Consider the following 26045-nt stretch of genomic DNA (forward strand, 5'->3'; position numbering starts at 1 on the left):
CTTACACTCAGAGTAGAAGACAAGAGACAACAGCTGGATACAGACAGGGGAGTACAAGAAACAGTGGTGCTCAGCATGTATCAGAGTGCCAGTCGCAATACAATATGGTGCTGCAGACAGAGCAATGAAAACTAGGGGGCCCACATACCATGCCATGCGATCAAACCGCTGGTTGATGTTACATCCCTGGGATCAGCGTTCCATCCAAGGACCTGAAAACAATTAATCCACACAACATCCCTGTCGGGAAGGTTAATACCATTATGCTTAGCCACAGGAAGCCTGAGGCAGAGATTAAGTGACTTGCCCAAGGTCACATAGCAAGTCCCATGCAGAACTAGGAATTGAACCCCTGTCTCCTACACCTCTGCTCTCTGGCATCTAGGTCACAGCTTAAGAGCTAATGCACAGAAGCCAACCATGCTAATGCAGAGAAACAGGGAGGAGACATGTAGACAAATAAGCTCATTTGAATAGCTAGTTTGTTCACCAGCGATGACTCATTTGACAACACACCATCAATAAGGCATCCGGAGACAACTCTTTCTACAGGGGAGAGCTAGTGTTCCATGACCTGGGAATGTGCATCTTATCCTATCTCCAGGCTGCTACTGTGTGGCATGCATTAAAGTGCTGTGGATGAAAGAGTGGGAGAAAAATAATACAGAGAGGCTGTATCCATCTACTTAGAAAGTAGAACGACCAACCACTGCAGCCTGCCATGAAAGGGAAGTATCTGGCTAAAGGCTGAACTGGAAAGACTGTGTCCAGGAGCCGTCACACAGGATTCTACCCTGGAAGGGAAAGAGGCACAAGAGAGGCAGCTGCATTGATCTGGTCCCATGTAGATGGACACGGGAATCCTAAACAGGTGCTTGTGTGTGTCACCGTAAGCAGCGTTGCTTTCCTGTTTCTATCTCTTTGCCCATTCAAATGCACTAAGCTGCCTTTCTAACCCTAACTGAAAGAAGACATATTAGAACGCACATAGCCAGAAAACCCAAGAAAACGGTCGCAGAGACGTGACCATCTGCCCCCAGCAAGCACCTCATCAATCTGAAGTTAACCAGGGATTTCTCCTTCGGAAGCAGCCCCCAGCCAATACAGCACCATGGATCGGTTCCGGATGATCTTCCAATACTTCCAGTCCAATTCTGAGTCGGTGATGAATGGGATCTGTGGGTTGCTAGCCCTGGCTAGCGTGAAGATATATACTTCCTTTGACTTTAACTGCCCCTGCCTGCCCAAGTACAACACGGCTTATGGTTTGGGAATCATGTTTCTGCCCCCCATGGCCCTCTTTCTCTGTGGTCTCATTCTCAACAGACAGACTCTGGTGATGCTGGAGGAGTGGAAAAGACCTACTGGGGGCAGAAAGAAGGATCTAGCCATCATCAGGTGAGGGATTCACCATTGTGAGTTGTTCTGTTCCCTTTGCCTCTCTTCCAGCCCTTTTGTTTGTTACATCTTTATCTCCCTGATACTTAGTTTTGTCCTAAACTCAGCTCCTTAGAAGTTCCCTCTTAAACATCTTGAACGCCAGCTGCTCATTAGTGAGCTTGGCACTGATGACTTACAACAGATTGTGTGAGTCCAGGAGCACAGCGATCCTATGAATACCTTCAAGGTAACCACAATATAAATGAAGGCAGAGAATATTTCTGAATCCCAGAGAAAGATAATACTGATATCTAGCTCTTATACAGCGCCTTTCAACAATAGAGCTCAAAGGGATTCACAGTCTTTAATGTATTTATACCATAAGCAGGAGTGGCCTGAAGCTAAGGAAGGCAATGTTTAGGCTACACAGTACATAATTTTCAGGTTTCAGAGTAGCAGCCCTGTTAGTCTGTATCCGCAAAAAGAACAGGAGTACTTGTGGCACCTTAGAGACTAACAAATTTGAGCATAAGCTTTTGTGGGCTACAGCCCACTTCATTGGATGCATAGAATGGAACATATAGTAAGAAGATAGATATATATATATATATATATATATATATATATATATATACACACACATACATACAGAGAACATGAAAAGGTGGAGTAAGAGGCTAATTAATTAAGATGAGCTATTATCAGCAGGGGAGAAAACCTTTTGTAGTGCTAATCAAGATGGCCCATTTAGACAGTTGACAAGAAGGTGTGAGGATACTTAACATGGGGAAATAGATTCAATATGTGTAATGACCCAGGCACTCCCAGTCTCTATTCAGACCCAAGTTAATGGGATCTAGTTTGCATATTAATTCAAGCTCAGCAGTTTCAGCTGGAGTCTGTTTTTGAAGCTTTTCCGTTGCAAAATTGCCACCTTTAAATCTGTTCCTGAGTGGCCAGAGAGGTTGAAGTGTTCTCCTACCGGTTTTTGAATGTTTTGATTCCTGATGTCAGATTTGTGTCCATTTATTCTTTTGCGTAGAGACTGTCTGGTTTGGCCAGTGTACGGGGGCATTGCTGGCACATGTAACACTCAGTAACAGATTTAAAGGTGGCAATTTTGCAATTTTTAGATGCCATCCAATGTGCCAGGGGGTGCTCACTGCTCAACCCCCTGCTCTGCCCCAGGTCCTGCCACCACTCCACCCCTTCTTCCAAGCTTCCTTCCCCCACCCAACCAGAGCCTCCTGCACACTGCAAAACAGCTGATTGTGGTGGGCAGGAGGCGCTGGAAGGGTGAAGCGGATGGTGGGCTGCTGACGTATTACGGTGGCTCTTTGGCATGTTCATTGGTAAATTCTGGCTCCTTCCTAAGGGCTCAAGGCTGCAAATACTCCCTACAAGGCATAGTACTTTGCACTGTGAGCAATGTTCCCAACGACTTCTGTGGGACTAATCACAGCAGTAAGCATTTGCAGGATCAAGCAAAGACAACAGACAAGCAAAGACAATATTTTCTGTAGTCTTTACAGAAAGTAAAGACAACAGAAAATGGGTGTGGGGGTGTTCTTGGGGGAAGTTACAGCAAGACAATTCAGTGGTCATTTCGATTCACTGTGCATGGTTTTTCATTGTTGTTGTTGAAATGTTTAGAGTGTGTTTATAAACGAAAGCAAGAATGATTGAAGTAATTTTTTTGTGGGGGGGTTGATGTGATGGAGACAAGGAAGGGGTGAAAGAGCAGGGGTGATATTTTGGGGTGGGGCTGAATTTGGAGGGGAGAGAAAGAGGGAAGAGAGGAGGGAAAGGAAGGGAGGAAAGGGAGTTGGCAGAGAATCATGCACAGACTATGCAAGAGAATCCTTAATCAGGCACAGTCCTTGTTTGTTTCTTGAGGAAACCTTAAATAACAGATCCTTGCAGCACCCACAAATGGTCTTAATACTTTGGTCAGTATGCGAAGAGCATTTAGGCAGTGGAATAGATTCCCAAGGAAGGCACCAAGACAACATCATTGCAGAGATTCAAGAACAGAGAAGGCATTAGCTGGAAAAATGCTGGCAAAAGCCAGGCCGAGTTAAATGGTATTCCCTGGGCAATGCTATCTCTGCCTGTGCCAATCCAGTTCTGTGAATAAGTAGAAGGCTTCATCTCCAGGGACATCAGGTTGACACCGGTTCACACTTCCCTCTCCTGCACACAGGTACATGTGCTCCTCCATCATGCAGCGAGCCATGATTGCTCCCATCATCTGGATCATAGTCACCCTCCTCGATGGGAAATGCTTCGTCTGTGCTTTCAGTGGCTCCATCGACCCTGAAAAGTTTGTGGGGTTTGCCAACATCACCCCTACCCAGACGCAGCTCTTGCTCTCCAAAGTGCCCTGCAAAGATGACGAGCTCATGAAGAACAACCCTGCCCGGAAGGCGGTCTCCAGATACCTGAAATGCTGGTCACAAGTAAGTCAGAGGTTTTTCTGGGAGCCTTTCAAAGGGTCTGTAGAACAGCTCTAACAACCACGAGCCTGCTCCTACTCCTCTGGAGTCAGGGAGAGTTTTGGCATTGACTAAAGTGGGAGCCAGACTGAGCTCCATTTCTCTGACATTCAGAAATATCATCTTTATGATAATTTCTGCAGGAGTCCCCCATGTCAGGTAATAGAACAAAGAATAGGCACCTAGATTCTGGGGGGCATTGGTGATTTAGAAATGTGCATGATAAAAATGAGGATGCTGGTACCAAAAATAGTGATATGCTCTACTTCTAAAGCCCTTTTCAGAATCAAGGAGGTTAAAACTCTTCTACAAACTTTAAATCTCACAACTCCCTTATGAGGAAAGAGGCCCAGAGAGGTGAAGTGACTTGCCCAAGGTCCATATAATGAGTCTATGGCAGAGCTAAGAACAGACCCAAGGAATCCTGTATGTTAGTCCCCTGCTCTATACACCGATCAGACATCAGGCTGGGGATTTGATGGAGTAAGGCTAGTGGAAAGCTAAGGGTTAATCAATTTATCTCAAAGGAAGTTACAGCTGGTTTAACTTTGAGCCTTTTCAGGAGTGTGTGTCATAGCTCCTTGCAAACTCTAGGCAATTCACTGATGACAGAGTTGACTTCTCCTAATTTCTGTGAACTCTTGGTGTCCAACTACCCCTTCAGATTTGTGCAAGAAACTCTCACTGAAGCTAGTGTGCATGGTAAATGTGCATCAGAGGGATAATCAGGTGCCTTAATTTTTTCCCCTGACATTCCATCCCATTACACACACACCCCCACCTGAGACTGTACACACACTGAAAATCGTCTATGCTTTAGGAGATTCTAGTGGTCACAGCAGATACCTGGCGACCCTGTAAAAGGTAGGCACAGTACCAGGTCTGCAGGGACTAACCTTGACAAAGGTCTGTCAGACCTGGCCTATGCCCACTCCCACCCCTTTCCAGCCCTCCCCTGATTAGGAACTCCAGCTGTGCTCAACTATAGATTAGCATGGGTGGATAAAATGTCCTATGTTCATTAGGCCATTCACAGGGCTCTAGAAGGGCTCAGCTTTCCCATGGAGTATAAACTCTTCGAGGTGTAGTTGCCTGGATTTTGTAGCTAGAATTGGGTTGCCAATTTTAGCTGGACATATTCCTGGCGATTTCATCACATGATATAATCTTTAATTAAAGATTAATCTTTAATTCCTGGAGACACCAGGACAATCCTGGAGGCTTGGCAACCCCAGGCTACAATCTGAACCAGAACCCAGACATCTTCCCATTTCCCCACTCCTGCTTAAAATCTCGGTTTGAGCTAAGGGTTATACAGGCAAACAGCAAGTATATTACACTAATGTCAGCGTCACTCCCGATGCCTCTCATTCTGCCTCAGTGCTTCTTTCCTTATTGCCCAGGCCCTTGGCTGGAGTGTTGTGTTGATCCTTATCATGGTAGCCTTCCTTGCCCGGTCGCTCAGACCCTGCTTCAACCAGGCTGCCTTCCTGCAGACGCACTACTGGAGCGACTACATTGACATCGAGCAAAAGATCTTTGATGAAACCTGCTGTGAGCACGCCCAGGACTTCGCCCACAAGTGCGTCCTCCACTTCTTTGAAAGCATGCAGGAGGAAATCAAACTGCGGCGTTTCAATGTGCCCGGGGAGGAAGCCGAGGGGGGAGAAGGGGAAGAAGATCACCTGCGGGGAATCACAGACCAGGAGCAGATGAACGAGCTCCTGAAATCATGGCACTACAGCAAGCCCCCCCTGGATGTGAGCCAGGCAAGCCAGCGGCAGCAGCCTGTGGGCAGGGAGAGACCGTCCATGCCCTGGGCGGATAGCTTGAGTAACAGGGGGAATGCACCGCAAAACGCCAAAACCTCCAGACAAACCGAGGTTTAAAAGGGGCCTTGTCACACCGGTAAGGCATCAAAATGCATCTTCCTTAAAAGTGAAGTAAGTCCCACGTAGCAACAGTGGAGGATGAGGAGACTGATAGACTAGACAGACCAGGGCTGGCCTTACCATGAGGCAAACTGAGGCGGCCACCTCAGGTGCCAGACTGTTGGGGGGCACCTCTAGGACCCTGAGTTTCAAAGTTTTGGCCCAAGTGAGAGGACATGGGGGCGTCATTTGAGCTCCCCGCGCAGGTGCCAAAATGTTGCGGGCCGGCCCTGAGATAGACATGCACAAGTGTGTAAACTGGCCCAAGCTTGGAACCTTGCAACCCAAAAGGCAAATGTTTCAGTATGTTATGAGCAAGAGAAGACAAGGTTAAAACGGAAATACTTTTGTAGCCTTATGGCAATGGCCTGTGTAGTCCATGATTCCTCGTGGAATCGGCTGGGGAACTCACCCCTTGCTGTAGAGCTGTACTCTACAGTACAAGCTTTTATAACCCATGCACACCCAGTGTGGTGCTCTGCCCCATCTCATGGTGGCTGGACCACATAAAGAGGTTGAGCCTGCTACACTGCTGGCTATTAGAGCTGAATCTTTCAGTTCAGGCAGTAAGATCCAGAGGTTCCAGGGTTGAACCCCTCTGCTGACTCACCCAGGGCCACTGTTTTACATTTTCATTGTAATAAAAAATTTCTAAGGCCTTATGGTTGTGGTGGGGAAAAAAGTTTCCAGATAAAAGTTTAACCAGTGTAGGAACAGGAGTCTGCAGACAGCCTGAAACAGCTTTGAGAGGTATGAGCTGCTCCCACATATGTCACTGGAGAGTGTTAACTTTCCTAATTAGGTGTTAAAAGTTAACAGGGCTGACACAGTTATTTCACTGCTCAGTTTTTGCCTAACCCCTAACGTCCTCTCACATTCCGAAAGCTCTTACTGCCCCCAAAGCCAGCTGCTAAACCCTCCAGTTTCCCTGCTCACAACCCACGTGTCTGCATTTTCAGTACAAAATATAACAGCAGCTTTTGAAAGTTAACAGTGATGGGTCAGCACAAAGCTAATCGGCCGTGATGTCAGACCAACATCACCGGTGTAACCGTACTGCCTGGGTTTATTCATTTTGAGAACAAACTCAAGAAAACCCTTCATCTCCATTTCGTAAGTGTATCCAGAGCTGCTAGAGTAACCAATGGCTTTGCCACAGAATTTAGACGCAGCATGCTGCTGAGAATGGAGTGATTTGCCGGCTGCAGAGTCCAGCAGGCACCACTCAAACGGGACTCTAGCTGCGTATTTGGATCCAGATTTCAAACACCACAAGATTTTGGGGATCATTGTAGGAGGGGGTTTGATTCAGGCCTATCTAACAGGAGCGCCACTAACAGGGACAGAATTAAGGTCATCTAAGTGCCTCAGTTGTGTATTTCCATAGCTACTTTCAACTATTTGGGATTCCTTAAAATTTAACCTTAATGCTGATTTCCCTAGATTTCTGATGTTAATAGCATTGTCAGGTTGTTTTAAGCCTTAAATTACTGATATTGACTTTCAACTTAATGCCAGTTTAACCAAGGTTTGTGTCCAGCACCGCTGTCTCCATCCCTTAAAGCATGAAACTGGAGAGTGACCTCCAACCGGGACTCAAGGGGGGAAACAGGCCAGTCAGGGAGAAATCAGAACCTACCAACATCTTGTTACTAACTTAAAGATTAGAATGTAAAATGTACATCAACACAACTAATATACTCAGAGCACTGGCTGATGGTGCGGGGGCTTTGTCTCCTTTCCCTGGGGGAGGGGGCATACAGGCCAAATAATTCTGCCCCCCTCCACAGGTGAGTTACCACGGCTCCATAGCGACCACCCCCCAGCACATGAAAATATTCTGTCCCTAGACCTCTCCTCCCACACACCGCTCTCAAGAGCCCAGTTCTGCTCCAGTAGCTGCTACTTGCTCCACTTCTGTTCTCCCCTGGGTCCTTTACCCCACCTCCCATGCATTGGGGGGCAGGGTGGAGACATCTCTGGGGGCCAGCCTCTTCTCCATCATCCCTCACTTCCTTCCAGGCCTAGTGTTCTTCAGCTCCCCGTCAAAGGCCAGGGGCTCCAAGCAGGGACAGAGGCTGAACAGGAACCCCATCTCCCCAGTCTATTCCCCCTTGGGAGTCCCTAGCCCAGTGGTTCTCAAACTTTTGCATTGGTGACCCCTTTTACACACCAAACCCCTGAGTGCGACCCCCGCCCCCATAAATTAAAAACACATTTTTTCATATTTAACTCTGTTACAAATGCTGGAGGAGAAGTGGGGTTTAGGGGTGGAGGCTGACAGCTCGTGACCCGCCCCCCACGTAATAACCTTGTGACACCCTGTGGGGTCACGACCCCCAGTTTGAAAACCCCTGCCCTAGCCTGTTCCCCCTTGGGAGTCCCCATCTCCCCCACTCTGTTCCCCCATGGCAGCCCCTTGTATTCTGCCCTCCACCCCCTGCCCAGGCTCAGAAGCGGTCAGCAGCTCCCTCCTTTTCCCCACAGGTTCCAAGTTCAGCAGGCTCCCCGGGGGGGGAGGGAGGAGGGAATAGAGGGCGGAGAGAGAACGGGCTCCCTACCTTCAGTGCAGGCCCCACAGCATCCCTTGATGGCAGGAAGGCGCCGTTGCAAGGGAATCTCTGCAGCCCTGCTGGGGTTTTGGAGCTAGAAGGAGCACACCTGGGAATCTCACCCAGGAGGTTCCTTCCTAAACCTGCCCCTTTGCCAAGATACCACGCGTGGTAATGGGACAGAACTCTCCCTTTGCTAGAGCAGCTAATGGTACATCATAACACTTGTTAAAGTGCCTAGAGCCACGTACCAGCAAGTCTGCGTATAAATGGCAAAGGAATACAATCCGTTAAAACACTCACATCTTTCTAAGGAAGGAAGGTTTTGCCAAACCGCCAAATCTATGGCCTGATCCCACTGAATGCAGCCAAAACAGCCTTTGACTTCAGTGCATACAAAAGACTGCTCAAGAGAGTAAGGGGGGCAGGATCAGGTCTGACAATAATACGTCTGCCCCTTCTGTAGCGCAGTGTGTTTCTAGCATCTCTGTAATTTCTCTGGTTGTTTGTAATAAAAATGTTTGCCTCTAATTTTGGTCTTTTCTTCTTTCACAAATCCCGTTTTCCTACAGCCCCAGCCTTCCTGATCTTAGAATCCCTTTTCAATGCCCCACTCCTTCCGAGCTGGCCTAACTGTTTTGCTTTACTTCCTTGTTCGTGCAGCAGCATCATTGCCAAAACTCGTGAATTTCTGGGGAGGCGTGCATGTTAATTACCTGCTGCTTCAGAGCAGAAGGGAGGGAGTAGAAAGGGCTCCAAGTACAGTTTTATTTGGGGGCTTACAGTCACTCAGCACTATACTATGTGGAAGGGAAGGATGCATTCCTAAGTTTCCTACTCATTCAGGAGGGGAGATGGATGGAAGAACAGCAAACTCATGCCTGCAGTGTACATGATCACAATACAGCCTGTGCCACGTTACACTGTACAGTTCATTCCGGTCAGACAGAGGTAAATGAGATATGTCCTATATCTGACCAGTCAGACTCTTCAAATAATCATACCGGGGATGGCAGAAGAGCTGAAAATAACAGGACAAAATACAAGACCTACTTTGGACCCTGTCTTCCTGTAGCACACTCCCTTCAATTTCTGCCTGCTCTCAGAGGAGAGCAAGGAAGAAGAAAAGAGAAAGAGATTAAGAACCCACTGACCTTACCAGCCCCTGGATGGAAGGAGAGATGCAAGAAATGGCTCCATCGGACCCTGCAGTCTTCAGAGATAGAATTCCCCTTGGAAATGGCTGAGGTATCACATCCTAAGTGATTAGTCTCAGGGAAGCTCCTTATGGAACGTCTTTGAATAGACTCTTACAGCTTCAGCACATTTGCATTGAGGAACGGGGTGGAGGGGGGTAGGAAAAAACAAGGGGAAATAGGTTACCTTGCATAATGACTTAGCCACTCCCAGTCTCTATTCAAGCCTAAGTTAATTGTATCCAATTTGCAAATGAATTCCAATTCAACAGCCTCTCGCTGGAGTCTGGTTTTGAAGTTTTTCTGTTGTAATATTGCAACATTCATGTCTGTAATCGCATGACCAGAGAGATTGAAGTGTTCTCCGACTGGTTTATGAATGTTATAATTCTTGACATCCGATTTGTGTCCATTTATTCTTTTACGTAAACAATGGTCACATAACCACCACCCTATACCGAAAACCTCCTGACCGCTATTCCTACCTACATTCCTCCAACTTTCACCCTGACCACACCACACGATCCATTGTCTACAGCCAAGCTCTGCGATACAACCGCATTTGCTCCAACCCCTCAGACAGAGACAAACACCTACAAGATCTCTATCAAGCGTTCTTACAACTACAATACCCACCTGTGGAAGTGAAGAAACAGATTGATAGAGCCAGAAGAGTTCCCAGAAGTCACCTACTACAGGACAGGCCCAACAAAGAAAATAACAGAACGCCACTAGCCGTCACCTTCAGCCCCCAACTAAAACCCCTCCAATGCATTATTAAGGATCTACAACCTATCCTGAAGGATGACGCAACACTCTCACAAATCTTGGAGACAGGCCAGCCCTTGCCTACAGACAGGCCCCCAACCTGAAGCGAATACTCACCAACAACCACATACCACACAACAGAACCACTAACCCAGGAACCTATCCTTGCAACAAAGCCCGTTGCCAACTGTGCCCACATATCTATTCAGGGGACACCATCACAGGGCATAATAACATCAGCCACACTATCAGAGGCTCGTTCACCTGCACATCCACCAATGTGATATATGCCATCATGTGCCAGCAATGCCCCTCTGCCATGTACATTGGTCAAACTGGACAGTCTCTACGTAAAAGAATAAATGGACACAAATCAGATGTCAAGAATTATAACATTCATAAACCAGTCGGTGAATACTTCAATCTCTCTGGTCATGCGATTACAGACATGAAAGTTGCGATATTACAACAGAAAAACTTCAAATCCAGACTCCAGCGAGAGACTGTTGAATTGGAATTCATTTGCAAATTGGATACAATTAATTTAGGCTTGAATAGAGACTGGGAGTGGCTAAGTCATTATGCAAGGTAACCTATTTCCCCTTGTTTTTTCCTACCCCTCCACCCATTCCTCAGACCAAAAGGAGAATGGGTTTGTGTGTGTGAAAAAAGGGGGGGAGGGGAGAAAACCTGGATTTGTGCTGGAAATGGCCCACCTTGATTATCATACACATTGTAAGGAGACTGATCACTTTAGATAAGCTATTACCAGCAGGAGAGTGGGGTGGGAAGAGAAAACCTTTTGTAGTGGTAAACACCCATTTTTTCATGGTTTGTATGTATAAGAACATCTTCTGTATTTTCCACAGTATGCATCCGATGAAGTGAGCTGTAGCTCACGAAAGCTTATGCTCAAATAAATTGAATCATAGAATCATAGAATATCAGGGTTGGAAGGGACCCCAGAAGGTCATCTAGTCCAACCCCCTCCTCAAAGCAGGACCAATTCCCAGTTAAATCATCCCAGCCAGGGCTTTGTCAAGCCTGACCTTAAAAACCTCTAAGGAAGGAGATTCTACCACCTCCCTAGGTAACGCATTCCAGTGTTTCACCACCATAGTGAAAACGTTTTTCCTAATATCCAATCTAAACCTCCCCCACTGCAACTTGAGACCATTACTCCTCGTTTTGTCATCTGCTACCATTGAGAACAGTCTAGAGCCATCCTCTTTGGAACCCCCTTTCAGGTAGTTGAAAGCAGCTATCAAATCCCCCCTCATTCTTCTCTTCTGCAGACTAAACAATCCCAGCTCCCTCAGCCTCTCCTCATAAGTCATGTGTTCTAGACCCCTAATCATTTTTGTTGCCCTTCGCTGGACTCTCTCCAATTTATCCACATTGGTTAGTCTCTAAGGTGCCACAAGTCCTCCTTTTCTTACCACAGGGAACATCAGAGCACGTGGCATCACAAATTTCTCTCCTCCTCCTCCCCACCCCCAATATGGTCTTTTTCTTATTTTAATAACAAAACCACCTGCATTGCTGACCATTCACTGAACCAACCACCCCTGACTGCAGAGCTGGCTGGAGAACATCACCAAGGCCTCATTATTAATATCCACATTTGTAGGTGTAGTGAAGTCAGCAGTCCTTTCCATAACTGAATGGTCCAAGCCAGAATTTAGGGAGATCCTGAGCGGTAACACAAGGCAGTATTAGCTGCAGTCAGTCAGTCTGGAAGCTAGAGAGAACCACAGGGTTTATCCATGTCCAACAGCCCCATTAAAGAATCCCCTTTCTATTCATCACCTGCCAAGTCCTGCCTCTTCTTTACCATTTGGGACACTGCAATAAAGGCACTCATCCCTGTAGCTTTCCCCACCTTTAAAATGGGGGTAATAATTATGTAGCTCACAGGTGCGTTGGGAGGAGTAATTCAGTAATCCCTGTAGATGAGCAATACAAGACCCTCAGACCAAGGTCCTATGGAAAGACAGAATACCATCATCATTGAAAAACATAGGTTTCCCCAGTCCCTGATCTTTTGAAATACACATTTCAACACTTTATTTGTTCTCTCACATCAACCTTTTAAAGGCCAAATATTCTTGGAATATATTTTTTAAACAATACAAATATTTATAAACAGGGCTGCCTCTACTAATCCACTCCCCTGGCTTCCAGTTGTGCTCAGTATCAGTTAATAACAAACCAGTCCTCACTTGGGATATAGATTTCCCATCTTAATGAGACATCTCTGGGCCCCTTTTGTAAATAACTGATGTATATGTTTTCATTTCAACATGGGGGTATATTGAACAGACCAAATTTCCCTCATGTTGCAGTGGGCGAAGGGGAAGTTTCTAAGTTACTTTTAATACAGACACAGAACAAGAAATCAGAGACTATGCATCTGACCTGTCATGTTCATGATTCTCTAGTCAAATTGGTTATTTCCCTAAGTGGGCTCAGACCAATAGACTGGCTCACTTTACCAGGCTACTTTGCATGCTGATTTTCATGTTCTCATGTTTTAAACTATTCTAGAATGACAGAAAGATATAAATGCAAAAAGGAGGAAAGGATTTTATAGTGGTTTCTAAATAGGCTGAGTCAATCACTGATTTTTCATGGGACTATTTATTCCTGCAGCCATCTTGAAAGCCTAGGAATCATCCAATCAGAGAGCAGAAACAACATCACGTGAGCTAGGGGACCACCAACCACAACAGGTGAAATTCGCCCCTGTGAGGAGGGTGAACATGAGGGCTCAGCAATACCTAAGTCCCACTGAAGCCTGAAGCCCTGGCCTAGGGACTGCGAGTCGTGCATCATTCGGGACTTATGCTGGCCCTCTGCAGTGCACAGGGATGAATTGCTCCCTCCACACACTACACAAAGCAACAGTCATGGGAAATGTTTCACGAGCCACCTATAGACTGAAAATACAGCTGAATAAAACATCTACCCTGTGACTGTAAATAAGAGACAAACTGATTAAAAACAAACCGGTGTTTGGGATGTGGATAATTTGCAGGTGGGGAATAAGTTCTTCGCTGTGAATGGTTCACCCAGCTCTGGGAAGTTGTTGCTCGAAACCCATTAGCAGATTGGGGTCCTGGAAGAATGATACCAACTTTGTCTTCAACTCCAAAGCATTTTGAGCTAGCGGTCAGCTGGGAGGATCTCTGAACAAAAGCCCTAGGCTATAGCACAAAGCCACAAGAGAAGAAAGATCAAGACACTGGCTCATAGAGGGCTTTATTCCGAATCCTGCTGAGCAGTCATTGACTTCAAAGTGCCGCAGGTGCTCAGTAGTCAGGTCTCCCACCCACTTTTAATGTAAGGCACAGCTTTCCTGGAATGATCAAACAGCCCTCTGCAAATATTGGGAGGTTTTTACTAGTCATTCATTCAGGCTTTGATGTGAACTGCCATTGATGTCACCAGAAAAGTCCCGCACCAGGTGAGCAGAGGAAGCTCTTAACCAGCACTGGAATTTGCTTTGCAAAGTTCCTTTATCACAAGCTGCCTCACCTATATTCATGCAGCCAAATCTCCATTCCTGTTTGATGAGACCATGCAATGAGCTACAGAGCAGGAGTCAGAGACAGAATTAAGGCTTCCTGGTGAATACCAAAATGCATTGTACTCAGCGTCCATTAAACAGATCCACAGTGCACAGCAACTCAAGAGGGACATTGTGTTATCACCAGTCTGTTGGAGGCTAACTGGTGAGAGCCACTCCTGGGTTGTGTTCCTGACTCAGCCACGACCCTGCTGCAAGATCTTGGGCAAACCGCTTATTCTCTCTGTGCTTATTTATGCACCCACATGGCCCCCCCTTACTACAGTAGCTGTGCACCTCACAATCTTTAATGTATTCATGCTCACAATGCCCCTGTCAGGTAGGGATGTGCATTATCTCCCCCTGCAGATGAGGCACAGAGATTAAGAGACTTACCTAAGATCACACAGAAAGTCTGTGGTGGAAGAGGAAATTGATTCTCCCAAGTCTCAAGCTAGTGCCCTAACCACTGGACTATACCTTCCTCTCTTAAACTGCCTCAGTTTTCCCATCTATAAAATGGGGACAGTACCACAAAATTATCTCCTATGTGGCAAGGAAGCTTAACTAATGTCTGTGCATTGCTTTAAGAACCTTGGATAAAATGTCCAAGAGAAGGGCAACTATTTAACAAGAAAACCCAGCTCTTTTGATTCATACTACAGGAAATAAACAGGACTGGACCAGCTGCAGCTGTCATGCTTCACTAACATCTATCTGCAGTTCTGAACAGCTTGGAGGGATCTTATTCATTCTGCGCTGTCTGTCAAATACACACAGAGCCTCAGCTTCCAGTTTCACTCTTCTCATAGGAAGCCTCAGTGCTTTGAAGGTTGAGAGTGACCGACGAAGTGGGTATTCACCCACGAAAGCTTATGCTCCAATACGTCTGCTAGTCTTTTAGGTGCCACAGGACATGCATCCAATGAAGTGAGCTGTAGCTCACGAAAGCTTATGCTCAAATAAATTGGTTAGTCTCTAAGGTGCCACAAGTCCTCCTGTTCTTTTTGCGAATACAGACTAACGCGGCTGCTACTCTGAAACAGGACTCTTCGCCGCTTTTACAGATCCAGACTAACACGGCTACCCCTCTGATACCTGATAAACTGATTTGTGCATTGGGGTAGGGGAGAGGATGCAAGTATACTGGCAAAGTTAAGGTGGGTTGGGGAAGTCCCACGCACATCTCAAAAGCCAATACAGAAAAGGCTTGGAAACCTTGTCTACTACTGTGATGGTGTGTAGGGTACGTGTTGCTGCACACCGCAGTGAAAGGCAGGCTGCGTCCACACTGTGTGGTGTGTTGCTACACATGGCAGTGGAAGGCTCTGGCAAAGGCAAGGATCTGCTGTAGCCTTTCCCTGCTGTAAATGGAGACTTTCACTGTGGCTGGGAAAGGTTCCGGAAGCGGGAAGGCAGCAGTGTAGATATAGGAGGGACTGTGCGGGCATGTAGACGGCCATATAGGTATATACCCTAGGGGTTCTGGCATGTCTGTATTCTATTCACCTATGCAGTGCCTCAGTGTCTACACTGCTAGTCACAGCCATGCTATCTGGGTGTGCCATGTCCATACTCTACACACCGCCGTAAGCGTAGGCCTATGTGAAGGCACAAGGATGGAAGTCCTTAGATACCCGGGTGGATGGCACTGGGTAAACATGACTGGATAAAATGGTGAGAAAAGAACACATCCCGAGCACAAATTCCCTAGCCAACGCCATCGACTGGGAGTGGGTTGTTAGCAGGAGGAACTGGGGAAAAAGCTTACGTGAGAAAGAAAATCATTCACTTTCTGAGCAGGAGTTAGGGGACCTAAGGACAGCACAAGCTGCTGGATGAATCCCTGAATGGATGCCTTTACATATTTCTGCCTGGCTCAGTACTTATTCAGCAATCCTCCCCAAATAGCATTGCATCCAGGGGTGGTTTTTAATCACCAGAATACCCCTGAGAAGTGGGGGAATATCACGCCCTTTTTATAGATGGGAAACTGAGGCAGAGGATAGCTTAAGTAACTTGACCAAGGTCACACAGGGAATCTGCGACAGAAACTGAAACCAGTTCTCCCAGGTTGAATTCTTTAGCCTTTGTTTCCTTCATCTCCAGTATCAGGTCTTGAGCTTATCCACTCTGCCTAGACATTTACAATACATTGAACTGGGTCCAGCTCCCATTCAAGCTGAATGCACCCTTTCAGAATGGACAGAATAAGAAAGGGAAAAAGAAAGAGAGGGATGGGGAGGTGAGTTGCTTGCAGATTGGTCAAGACAGATCCATTTACTACAGAGGTGGGCAAACTATGGCCCGTGGGCCACATCCGGCCCACGGGACCCTCCTGCCCAGCCCCTGAGCTCCTGCCCCAGGAGGCTAGCCCCCAGGCCCTCCCCAACTGTTCCCCCTCCCCCGCAGCCTCACCTTGCCGCCGGCGCCATGCTCTGGGTGGCAGGGCGAGCTCCTGGGGCAGCACAGCTGCAGAGCCCGGCCTGACCCAGTGCTCTGTGCTGCATGATGGCCGTGGCGGCGTGGCCCGGCTTCAGCCCCCGGTGCTCCAGGAAGTGCGGTGAGGGGGCATGGAGCAGGGGGTTTGGATAGAGGGCAGAGGAGTTCGGGTTGGTGGTCAGAGGGCAGGGGTGTGGATGGGGGTCGGGGTGGGAACAGGGAGTTGAATGGGGGCAGGGGTCCCAGGGGGGGCAGTCAGGAAGGAGAGGGAGGCTTGGATGGGGTGGCAGGGGGCAGTCAGGAGCAGGGGTTCCAGGGGCAGTCAGGGGACAGAGTCAAGGGGTGGTTGGATGGGGCAGGGGTCCTGGGGGGGCAGTCAGGAATGAGAGGAGGGGTTGGATGGGGCGGCAGGGGGCAGTTAGGGGCAGGGGTCCGGGAGTGGTCAGGGGACAGGGAGCGGGGGTGTATGGATGGGGCAAGGGTCCTGGGGGGGGGGGCAGTCAGGAATGAGAGGAGGGGTTAGATGGGGCAGGAGTCCCAGGGGTGGATAGGAGGTGGAGGCCGGGCCACAACCCTCTCCCCTAACCGGCCCTCCATACAATTTCCGAAACCCGATGCGGCCCTCAGGCCAAACATTTTGCCCGCCCCTGGTTTACTAGCTATTCAGTCAGACAGGGACCGTTCAGAAGATTGAGCTTTCCCCATACCTGAGCTGGTGCCAAAGTGACAGCCTAAATGTCACATGATTGATCACTCATTGTCAAAAGAGATCAGCTGGTAAAATGTTTTTAGATCAGTAACCTCCTGTCCTTTAATAGGGCATTAGACTAGGTCACCTCAGCTCCCATCCCTCCACAACTACAAAAACTAGTATGACAGCATGCTTCTCTCCCATCTCAGCTCCCTCCCGCTTTCCTCCCTGGGGATGGGGAAAGCATAAATAGGGTCCAGATGGACCAAACCTTGGAGTCTGTTAGACAGAATCTTCTGAAAGACTCTTCCTCCCAGGACACAGCAGGGGGGACTCTGGGCCGTCTCCCAAATGAGGTTGGAGTGAGGGATGGAGTCTCTATTTCCAAGCAATTTGCCCCTCCCTAGACAAAACCCCCATAGCTGAGACTGGCAGAGGCTGAGCAGTAGGACGCACAGAGACTGGTGCCTGCCAGTGTCTAATGCTGGGAAGGGGGCATCTTCATGCATCCTCTCCTGTGGGGTGAACCTATTTCTGAGTAGAGATAGATCCAAGCTGCGAGTTCCAGTCTGACCATCCAAAAAGAGCTCAAAGGGGTTTGAATCCCACACCCTGGTTCTGAGCCGTGCATTCTGAATCCAACTCCAGAGCTGAACCTGTCTAATGCAGGAAGAGGTTCAAGTTTTAGCCCTCTCTGGGGGTGCTGACCAGTATGTCAGAAGCAGGGATAGGTCCATCAATGGCTATTAGCCAGGATGGGCAGAGATGGTGTCCCTAGCCTCTGTTTGTCAGAAGCTGGGAATGGGTGACAGGGGATGGATCACTTGATGATTATCTGTTCTGTTCATTCCCTCTGGGGCACCTGTCATTGGCCACTGTTGGAAGACAGGATACTGGGCTAGATGGACCTTTGGTCTGACTCAGTATGGCTGTTCTTTTGTTCTTAGGGACCCTGCTTTATAAAGAGGGTCTTTAAAAACAGAAAAGAAGACAACATATGAAATTGAACAGGTCCCATGTTAATAGTGAGGTCCTTGAGATCTGGGGGCAGGGCTGTGTGCAATAATCCAATCTCGGCTCCAGAACCTTTGGCCTGAGCAACGCAACTTCCCTGCTTAACTACACCCATGCAGCATACCCCCTCAGAGAGACCCTGGTTTCTACCTCACTCATAAAATTTACAACATTTTATTAACAGATTTCTTCTCCCCAAGGCTTTTGGGAGCCAGTGAGACAAGTTCATGCCAGGTGTTACTCCACTGAAGGGATGGAGGAATGGGCCCCGGGTGGATTGTGGCTAGAGCACAGGACAGACAGGACTCCTGGGCTTTGTTGGTGACTCATTTCAAGAAAACCATTTAACCTCTATCATAATAGTACTTTGCATCTTCCCCTCCAGCATCTCAAAAGTGCTTAATAAACCGTGAATGAAAATGACAAGCCTCATGATAAAAATGAGTCTCCAAAATACCAGTTTCAGAGTGGTAGTCGTGTTACCCGTGTGAGGCTGGTAAGGATGATCCCCATTTTGTACATGGGTAAATGGAGGTACAGAGAGATGAAGTGTCTTATGGAAGGTCACACTGCAAACCTGGAGCTGTGGGGTACCTCCAGGAACAGAACCCAGCATTCCTGACTCTGACCACTGGGTTTTAACCAACACCTCGCTTTAGTCTGTAACTCAGAGCCGCCATCCCTAAAAGCCAGGGATAATGCTACTTACTGTACAAACTCTCATCCACCCATGGCTTTGGTGGCCTTTGTGGATTAAAGTTTGTAAAGTGCTTAGCGATCCTTAGGTGCACAGCCCTGTAAGAGTCCAAAATATTACAACTGCCCATTGTAAGTCTGGCTGAAAGCGAGTGTGCTCTTCTGTGGAGCAGAGGGGAGGATAGGACAACAGATCTATACTGTATCAGTGTATCATACTCTAGAGCATGGGCAACTTTACCCCGCCTCACTCCAGAATTGCCTTAACCTTCCAACCCCACCCAGAACACAATAGAGTGCGGCATCATCTCTAGTTCCCAAAGAAGTGAAAGGGGGAAGGGAAGCTGATAAATCTATGAACCACGCCAATTGTTTTGTTAGCCTCAATACAATTCCTCTGGCAGAGAGAGAGATGTTCCAGGCATCCTGATTTTTGCATTAGTGCCCTCTCGTCCTTGTGGGAGACAATTCTACGGAAGAGGATCATGAATTTTCACCTGCTTACCAATTATCTGTGGGAGGAGCATCAGCTACCCTGTAGCATTTGCAAACAAGTTCACAGAGTCCAGCCAACTCCCTTTCCTGCCGAGAACCTAGATTGCTGTCTGGACTATATAAATATAGCAACAGCTCCCCCAACAAATAAAAGGGCTCAATGACCAAAGAACTGGAGAAATGAGGACACCGAGAAGAACAGAGAAGACTGATTTACCAAGCCACGAACTAGCTGAGATTCATGCACAATACATTCTTAGAAGAGGGGAAAATAAACGAGGGACTTTTGCAAACAATATTTCTTTAATAAGTTAAAGAAAGGGGTGAGTTTGTTTGCTTTAAATATTGGGGAGGGGGAAGAAGGGCATTTTTCCAGGTAATTGAATAATTCAAGATGAAGCAAGTAAGAGATCATTGCAGATGTGCCAGGGGTCTTGGAGGAAGGGAGTAAAGACTCCCAAGGAGAAAGAATAAAGCAAAGAGGAACAAGACCTTGGCCTTGGTTCAGGAAAGGAGGGAGGTAAAGGCTGTCCGTGAAGATGGACAAGTTCCGAATGATCTTCCAGTTCCTCCAGGCCAATCAGGAATCTTTCATGAATGGCATCTGTGGGATCATGGCCCTGGCCAGCGCCCAGATGTACTCAGCCTTCGATTTCAACTGCCCCTGCCTGCCGAGTTACAACCTGGCATATGGCCTGGGCATCCTGTTCGTGCCCCCCCTGGTCTTGTTCCTCCTGGGCTTTGTGATGAACAACAACGTGTCTGTGCTGGCAGAGGAGTGGAAGAGGCCCACGGGCATGCGGCAGAAGGACCCGGCTGTCCTGCGCTACATGTTCTGCTCCATGGCCCAGCGGGCCATGATCGCACCCGCTGTCTGGATCTCCGTGACACTGCTGGACGGGAAGTGCTTCATGTGCGCGTTCAGCACCTCAGTGCCAGTGGAGAAGCTGGGGAACGGGAGCTACACGGGCCTGTCAGAGAAGGAGATGAGGAGGATACTGGCCCGCATCCCCTGCAAAGAGATCTACAACGGGCAGGAGCTTGTGGCCAGGGAGGTGGTGGTGAGATACCTGCGCTGCATCTCACAGGTAAGAGCCGGGGGCTTATGCTACATGGGCTTCGTCCTATCTGGATGGGAGACTTCCAAGAAGAAACTCATGGTTGCTGCAGGAAATAGTGTTGGTACCTCAGCAGGGGGTGCTCTTTCCTTGGGGTCCATAGTGTGTGTCTGAGCATGGTTCCAGGGGGTGCTGTCTTTTGGATGGCATGTAAATCTGAGGCCTTGGCTCTTCATAACCATTAACTATCCCAGGTCAGGTGTTTTGGAAGACTAGGATTGTCAGCCTCAGTGTCCCCTCCTAGCCTAATTCCAATGTGGGTAGTTAGATTGTGCCTTCCTAAATCCCCCCCTGACATTCCAGTTGGATTCAGCTTTCACAGTCACTGCCTGTCCTAAATTCTTGGGTAGCGTTCCTGTGCATCATTAAACGGACAGCCATGTTCCACTCCAGAAATGGCTGCATTTCCATGGCAGGCAAGTGATCCATACAAATCCAGGGCTAAATTCAGCCCATGGCATACTTGGGGCAATTCCCCCTAAAGTCAATGAGAGTTATACCTGCCTACACCTGAATTTGGCCAACTGCCTATTCTTACCAAAGGACCCTACCGCTGCAAGATATTCTTTTATCAGAGGAGTCTGGGACCACATGGCATGGTTGTCAGAAAGCAGAAATGCAGGACATTGGCCTTCAAGGTGCACAAGAGTTGCTTAGTGAACTGTGAACCAGGGAAAGGAACATTTTTTTTTGAAGGGTAGCAATTTCTGGTGGAGACATTTCGTCCACACAAGCTGGCCTGGGGAGTGAGGACCCAAGTGCTGGCTTCTGATCTCAGGTCCCCCCATGTGGAAGCATTTGAGATAGCCACTAGGCTGCTGGAATCATGATAATTTGGTCACACTTTATATAGAAATTCCATTTATAAAGGGTTAACACATGATTAATAGCAGTTTTAATAAATGACTAATCAGTAGATTGCTAAAGTCACAGGTTGCTTATTAGCATGACTTATCTGACAATTTATAACGATCTATACTACTTTATGTTGCTAATCTGCATATAAACAGCTATCAATTGTTTCAATTCTTTATAACTGGAACCTTGATATGAAGTGACTGATCATTCCTAGCACAACTATTGCATCTTCCACCTGAGGATCTCAGAGCACTTTGCCCATCAGAGTCTTAGCCCCACTCCACCCCATGGAAGGTAAGTATCGTTATCCCCATTTTAAATACAGAAACTGAGGCACAAAGAGGGGAAGTGACTTGGCCAAGCCTACAAAGCAGAATCAGTGGCAGAGACAAGAACAAAACCCGGTTTCCAGACTGATTGGAAAACACTCTCCACCAGCTGGCGCATCATGGCAAAAGAGACAGTACCTGAATATAGAACAGATGCACAAGCCTACCTTGGGAAGACTGAGTTAGACAAGCCCAGTTTGCCCTTCCTGGCCCTGAGAGTTTGCCCTTCCTGGCCCTGGTGTCCAGCAGGTTGGCAGTGCACAAGAAAGCCAGGTCCTAATACAGGCCAGAGGCCATACCTCTCTATTGCCATCACTGGAATCTATGAATTAGACTGTAGAGAGCCTATCTGCTTCTGCTCATTGAGGCTGGATATTACTGAGGCTAACAGCTTAGCAAAAAGAGACAGTTGTCTGAATAAGGGCAGCATCTGCAGTTATACAGGTTGGATAACGAATTATAAGGACTATTGATCCTCATGCTTCAGGGCACGTCATTAAATGGCACCGTATGAGCAGGTGTATTAAGAACATACATGGCAATTATCAGAGACAGGGCACTGCCTAGATGCACCATTTGGGCTGGTACAATCAGTGATAATTGTCATGCAATGCAGAAGCAACAAAATGCAGCTGGAGAAGCAAAGGCATGTGCATGTATGTGTGGAAAAGACTCTAATCTAAACCCAGGTACAGGGACAACCGCACAAATGGTCTCCTCATTTGCAATGTAAACATCCCCAAATGCCAAGTGGCCGAGCGCTAAGCCAGCCACATTAACAAAGCACTTTCCTGCTGCTGGTCTCAGCGTATTTGTTCCTCATGGTTTAGAAAGGATGCAAATACCCTTGAGCTTTTCATCGGGAAATGTAAAATCCACCCTGCAGTCTAAGCAGGATGATTTGCCTTGTTACTGGGGTTTAAGTTCTGGTTGTTCCACTTCATTTTATTGGCAGTGTCTGAACTCTTTAGAGCAGTGATTCTCAATCTTTAGCAACCCGAGGACCCCCATTTTGATCTAAAAATCTTCACGGACACCCAAGCCTGCTGCTCAGCTCCAGGCCCCACCCCCACTCCACCCCTTCCCCCAAGGTCTCACCCTTGCCCCTCCTCTTCCTGTCCCCTCCCCTGAGAGCACCCTGTCCCCGCTCTTCCCCCTCCCTCCCAGCACTTCCTGCATGCTGCTGAACAGCTGTTCTGTGGCATGCAGGAGGCACTGGGAAGGAGTGGGAGGAATTGATCAACGGGGCCAGCAATCCCGGGCATGACTCACGGACTCCCTGAAGTAGGGCCGTGGAGCCAAGTTTGAGAAACCCTACCTTAGAGCCTTTATTATTCCTCTGCTAGGAGACCAGTACCTGGCAGGTGATCCATTTTCAGGTAATGCTGTAATAAATTCATGGCAACCTCCAACTTAGCAGTTGTTACTATTGCTATGCCACACGCTGGGGGTAGAACTCCTGCTACCAAAAGAACAAGCTCCTACTACTAGTGCAGAAGGAGACTCTCCATTAGCTGCTAGCAGTATAGAGCCTATGACACACACGTGTCTTTCTGATTTCACCAGTAGGAGGCAGTGGTACACATGCTTCCATACTGATGTAATATAGTGTATCTACCTGCTCTGCTATGGTTCAGTTCCTGTCTATAGTGTCAGTATCAATGCTAAGTGGTATTACATTACATTAAAGGGTATTTCCTGCTACTTAAAGGACTCCACTAGAAGGTGGGCATGGTGTCAATCTATCCTTGCATTCAGACTGGTTTTGTAGCCATTCAGAGACCAATATAATGCCCTGAGCAACTCCAGCTTGCTTTTCCTTGGGGGCAGAATCAGTAGCCATGGGAGAGATAGTCACATTACCTGCAGTCTGGCACTCTTAGGTCTGCAATTCATATAGCATGGGAAATAACATGCATGCTCCCTTTGAACCTGTAGTGTGTCATGTCAAAGATCCAGATCCCAGTGCTTCCCTAGTAGAGTCTGTCATGTTAGAACATAGCAGCACAAACCCAGGACATTAAATACAAAAAACTCTGGTGGAAGCGTAGGAAGGGCTTAATCTTTAAAGACTACAGCCTTTTAAGTCCCATCTCTCTGGTACAGGTCCTCCATCACCACAGATTGCACGCGTGGATTGACTGAGCCAGACATCATCCACATTATCAGGAGGCAAACTGAGGCACAGAGAGATTAAGTATCTTGCACAAGGGGACTCTGTGGCACAGCCATGAATTGACCCTTGCCCAAGGAACAGAGCAACCAAGCCCTGGTCTAGCATCGAAATCACAAGACCATGCCTCCTCCAACACATTTATTGATCTATAGAGTCTGGAAAATACCAGCATTCTAACAGAAGAGGAAAAAAAACCAGTAGGACTTGAGATATGTGAGACTTTTGCTTAGAAATGTATTGCTGTATCCTATAGTGCTTTGGTGTTAGAGCAAGAGAGGGGCCCGAAGTTACCTACAAAGCTTTTCTCCATCCCAGGCCTAAGAACTGCAGCATTTAACCCTTCGTGGCACGAGAAGGAAGTGAGAGCTCCCTGGCCAACCTCAGTCCCAGTGAGACCCCCTCAGCAGTGTAGCAGTTTCCCATCTGTGCTGTCACCGATAAATTTCCATTGACACCTCTGGCAGAGGCTCTAGGGCAGAAACAGGGATCCACAGCACAGCAGGGAGGGTCAGCTCTCATTCCAACTCACCTGTTACCTTTCCCTTCCTATCACAGGCACCCTAAACAGAGGAAGACAGACACACACACTCAATCCTAAGGGGTACCCTTTTCCTCTCCAGATACTTCCAGTTCCGGAACATTACAGATTTAGTTATTGAAGACAACTGGGAGAAAGGGTAGAGCCATTATCTAGAGAGGGTTTGCAGAGCTCAGGATGTGGTGAACCTTTCAACTAACATTTCCCCCCATAATTAAGACCATGCTGGCCATATCAGCCCCTCACTTACCTTAAACACTGTTCCACTCTTGGTCCTGTTTTCCCTGTGGGCAAATAAAGCAATTCCTGTTAGTTATGGACTTTGCAATATGTTTAAAACATACCAGAGTCTTCATTAGAGAGGGGCCTGAACTGGTGGCATCTGAACAACCCTGCAAGGTCAAGGACTTGGGATCAAGGCCATGGTTTTGGTTGAGCCCAGCCCTACCCTTGGTCTTTCTTGTTGTGACTAGTTTGGTTTCCCACCCCTTACCCCTGCAGGCTCTGGGCTGGTCCTTCGTGCTGCTGGTGACCATGGTGGCTTTCCTTGTCAGGGCTCTCCGGCCCTGCTTCACTCAAGCTGCCTTCCTGAAGAGCAAGTATTGGTCCCACTACATAGACATTGAGCGCAAGCTGTTCGACGAGACTTGCACGGAGCACGCCAAGACCTTCGCCAAGGTCTGCATCCAGCAGTTCTTTGAGGCCATGAACAAGGACATGGGCCTGGGGCACACCCACTCCCCTGAGGTGGCTCCCTCAGAAGTGGGGGAAGAGAAAGAGAAGCTACTGGGCATCACAGACCAGGGGACTATGAACAAGCTCCTGAAGAGCTGGCACAAATGCAAGCCGCCTCTGTGCCTCCATCAGGAGGTGTTACAGAACGGGAACAGCTGGGTAGAGGAAAATCAGCACCGCAATCACATCAGTCTGCCCAAGAGGGAGATTGTCACCTACTATAGTAAAGTGTGAGGATGGGCTACAGGAACAGAGATCAGGTGTGGCCTTAGAGATGGCCACCTAGGGCTCCCTTTCCAAGGGGTACCCCAGTAAGACTGGAACCATTATGGTCACTCCAGAGAGTCCAGTTCAGAGCATCTCTTCCCACCCTACTTGTCCATACTCCACGTAGCTGAGCAGAAACAAAAAGACACCCATTTGGAGAAGCAGGTGCTGCAGACAAGGTATGGGGTGGGCTGTTGAGCGGAGTAGGGAGAAGGGAAAATGAGCACCAGATGCCACCTTCAAATATGCTGGCATGACAATCAGGTTTGCAGGAAGGACCAATGGCTGTGCAATTTCCCCTCTGGTGCGCCTCGTATACTCCAGCCTACAGTTCATAGGGGGTTTGCCTCGGAGCTGAGCAATAGAGAATGCCCGCCCCCAGCATTTAGTTCTGCAGCTGGTAATTTCAATTTAGAGTCTAAATCCACCGTGACAATGATTTCTTCATATAAAGGGCACCTACTGAGAGCTTGTCTATACGGGGAGTTTAAACCGGGCTCAATGGAGTTAATGAGGTTTGAAAACGCTTGCACGCGCCTGAGGCAATTCATTGTAGTGCGCCGACTTCGCATTTATCACAGGACTCTGTAGTCCTCTTTCAAAGTGAGCTACCTTTGCTGCGAAGCCAGTTAGTCTAGTCTATTGTTCAAGTGCACACAATGCTGCCGTGCACTACTTTGGCAGTCCCCCAACTGCTATCCCACGCTGCTTTGTGAGCAACCATTACTGACCTGTCTGCTTACCTGCATACCCTCCCCGGCTCGGGGGTTGAGTTGACCGGACGGCTCCTCCTGTT

The 26045-nt window shown here is 47.9% G+C and overlaps 2 protein-coding genes across 2 annotated transcripts; both read left to right on the forward strand.

Annotated features, from left to right (window-relative positions):
* Nucleotides 1-1111: 1111 nt before the first annotated feature.
* On the forward strand, nucleotides 1112-5764 carry CALHM3 (calcium homeostasis modulator 3; the record flags this gene model as incomplete). The annotated part of the gene is made up of 3 exons (XM_084633035.1): nucleotides 1112-1398; nucleotides 3584-3839; nucleotides 5279-5764. 3 exons carry the CDS (start codon nucleotides 1112-1114, stop codon nucleotides 5762-5764), a joined length of 1029 nt encoding a protein of 342 aa, XP_084489161.1.
* A 14003-nt stretch (nucleotides 5765-19767) lies between these two features.
* On the forward strand, nucleotides 19768-25216 carry CALHM1 (calcium homeostasis modulator 1; the record flags this gene model as incomplete). Its single annotated transcript, XM_084633036.1, has 2 exons — nucleotides 19768-20316; nucleotides 24749-25216. 2 exons carry the CDS (start codon nucleotides 19768-19770, stop codon nucleotides 25214-25216), a joined length of 1017 nt encoding a protein of 338 aa, XP_084489162.1.
* Between the last annotated feature and the right edge of the window lie 829 nt (nucleotides 25217-26045).

Source organism: Lepidochelys olivacea, assembly GCF_965140295.1.
Source record: "Lepidochelys olivacea isolate rLepOli2 genome assembly, chromosome: 7".
In the NCBI taxonomy this organism is placed as follows: Eukaryota; Metazoa; Chordata; order Testudines; family Cheloniidae; genus Lepidochelys; species Lepidochelys olivacea.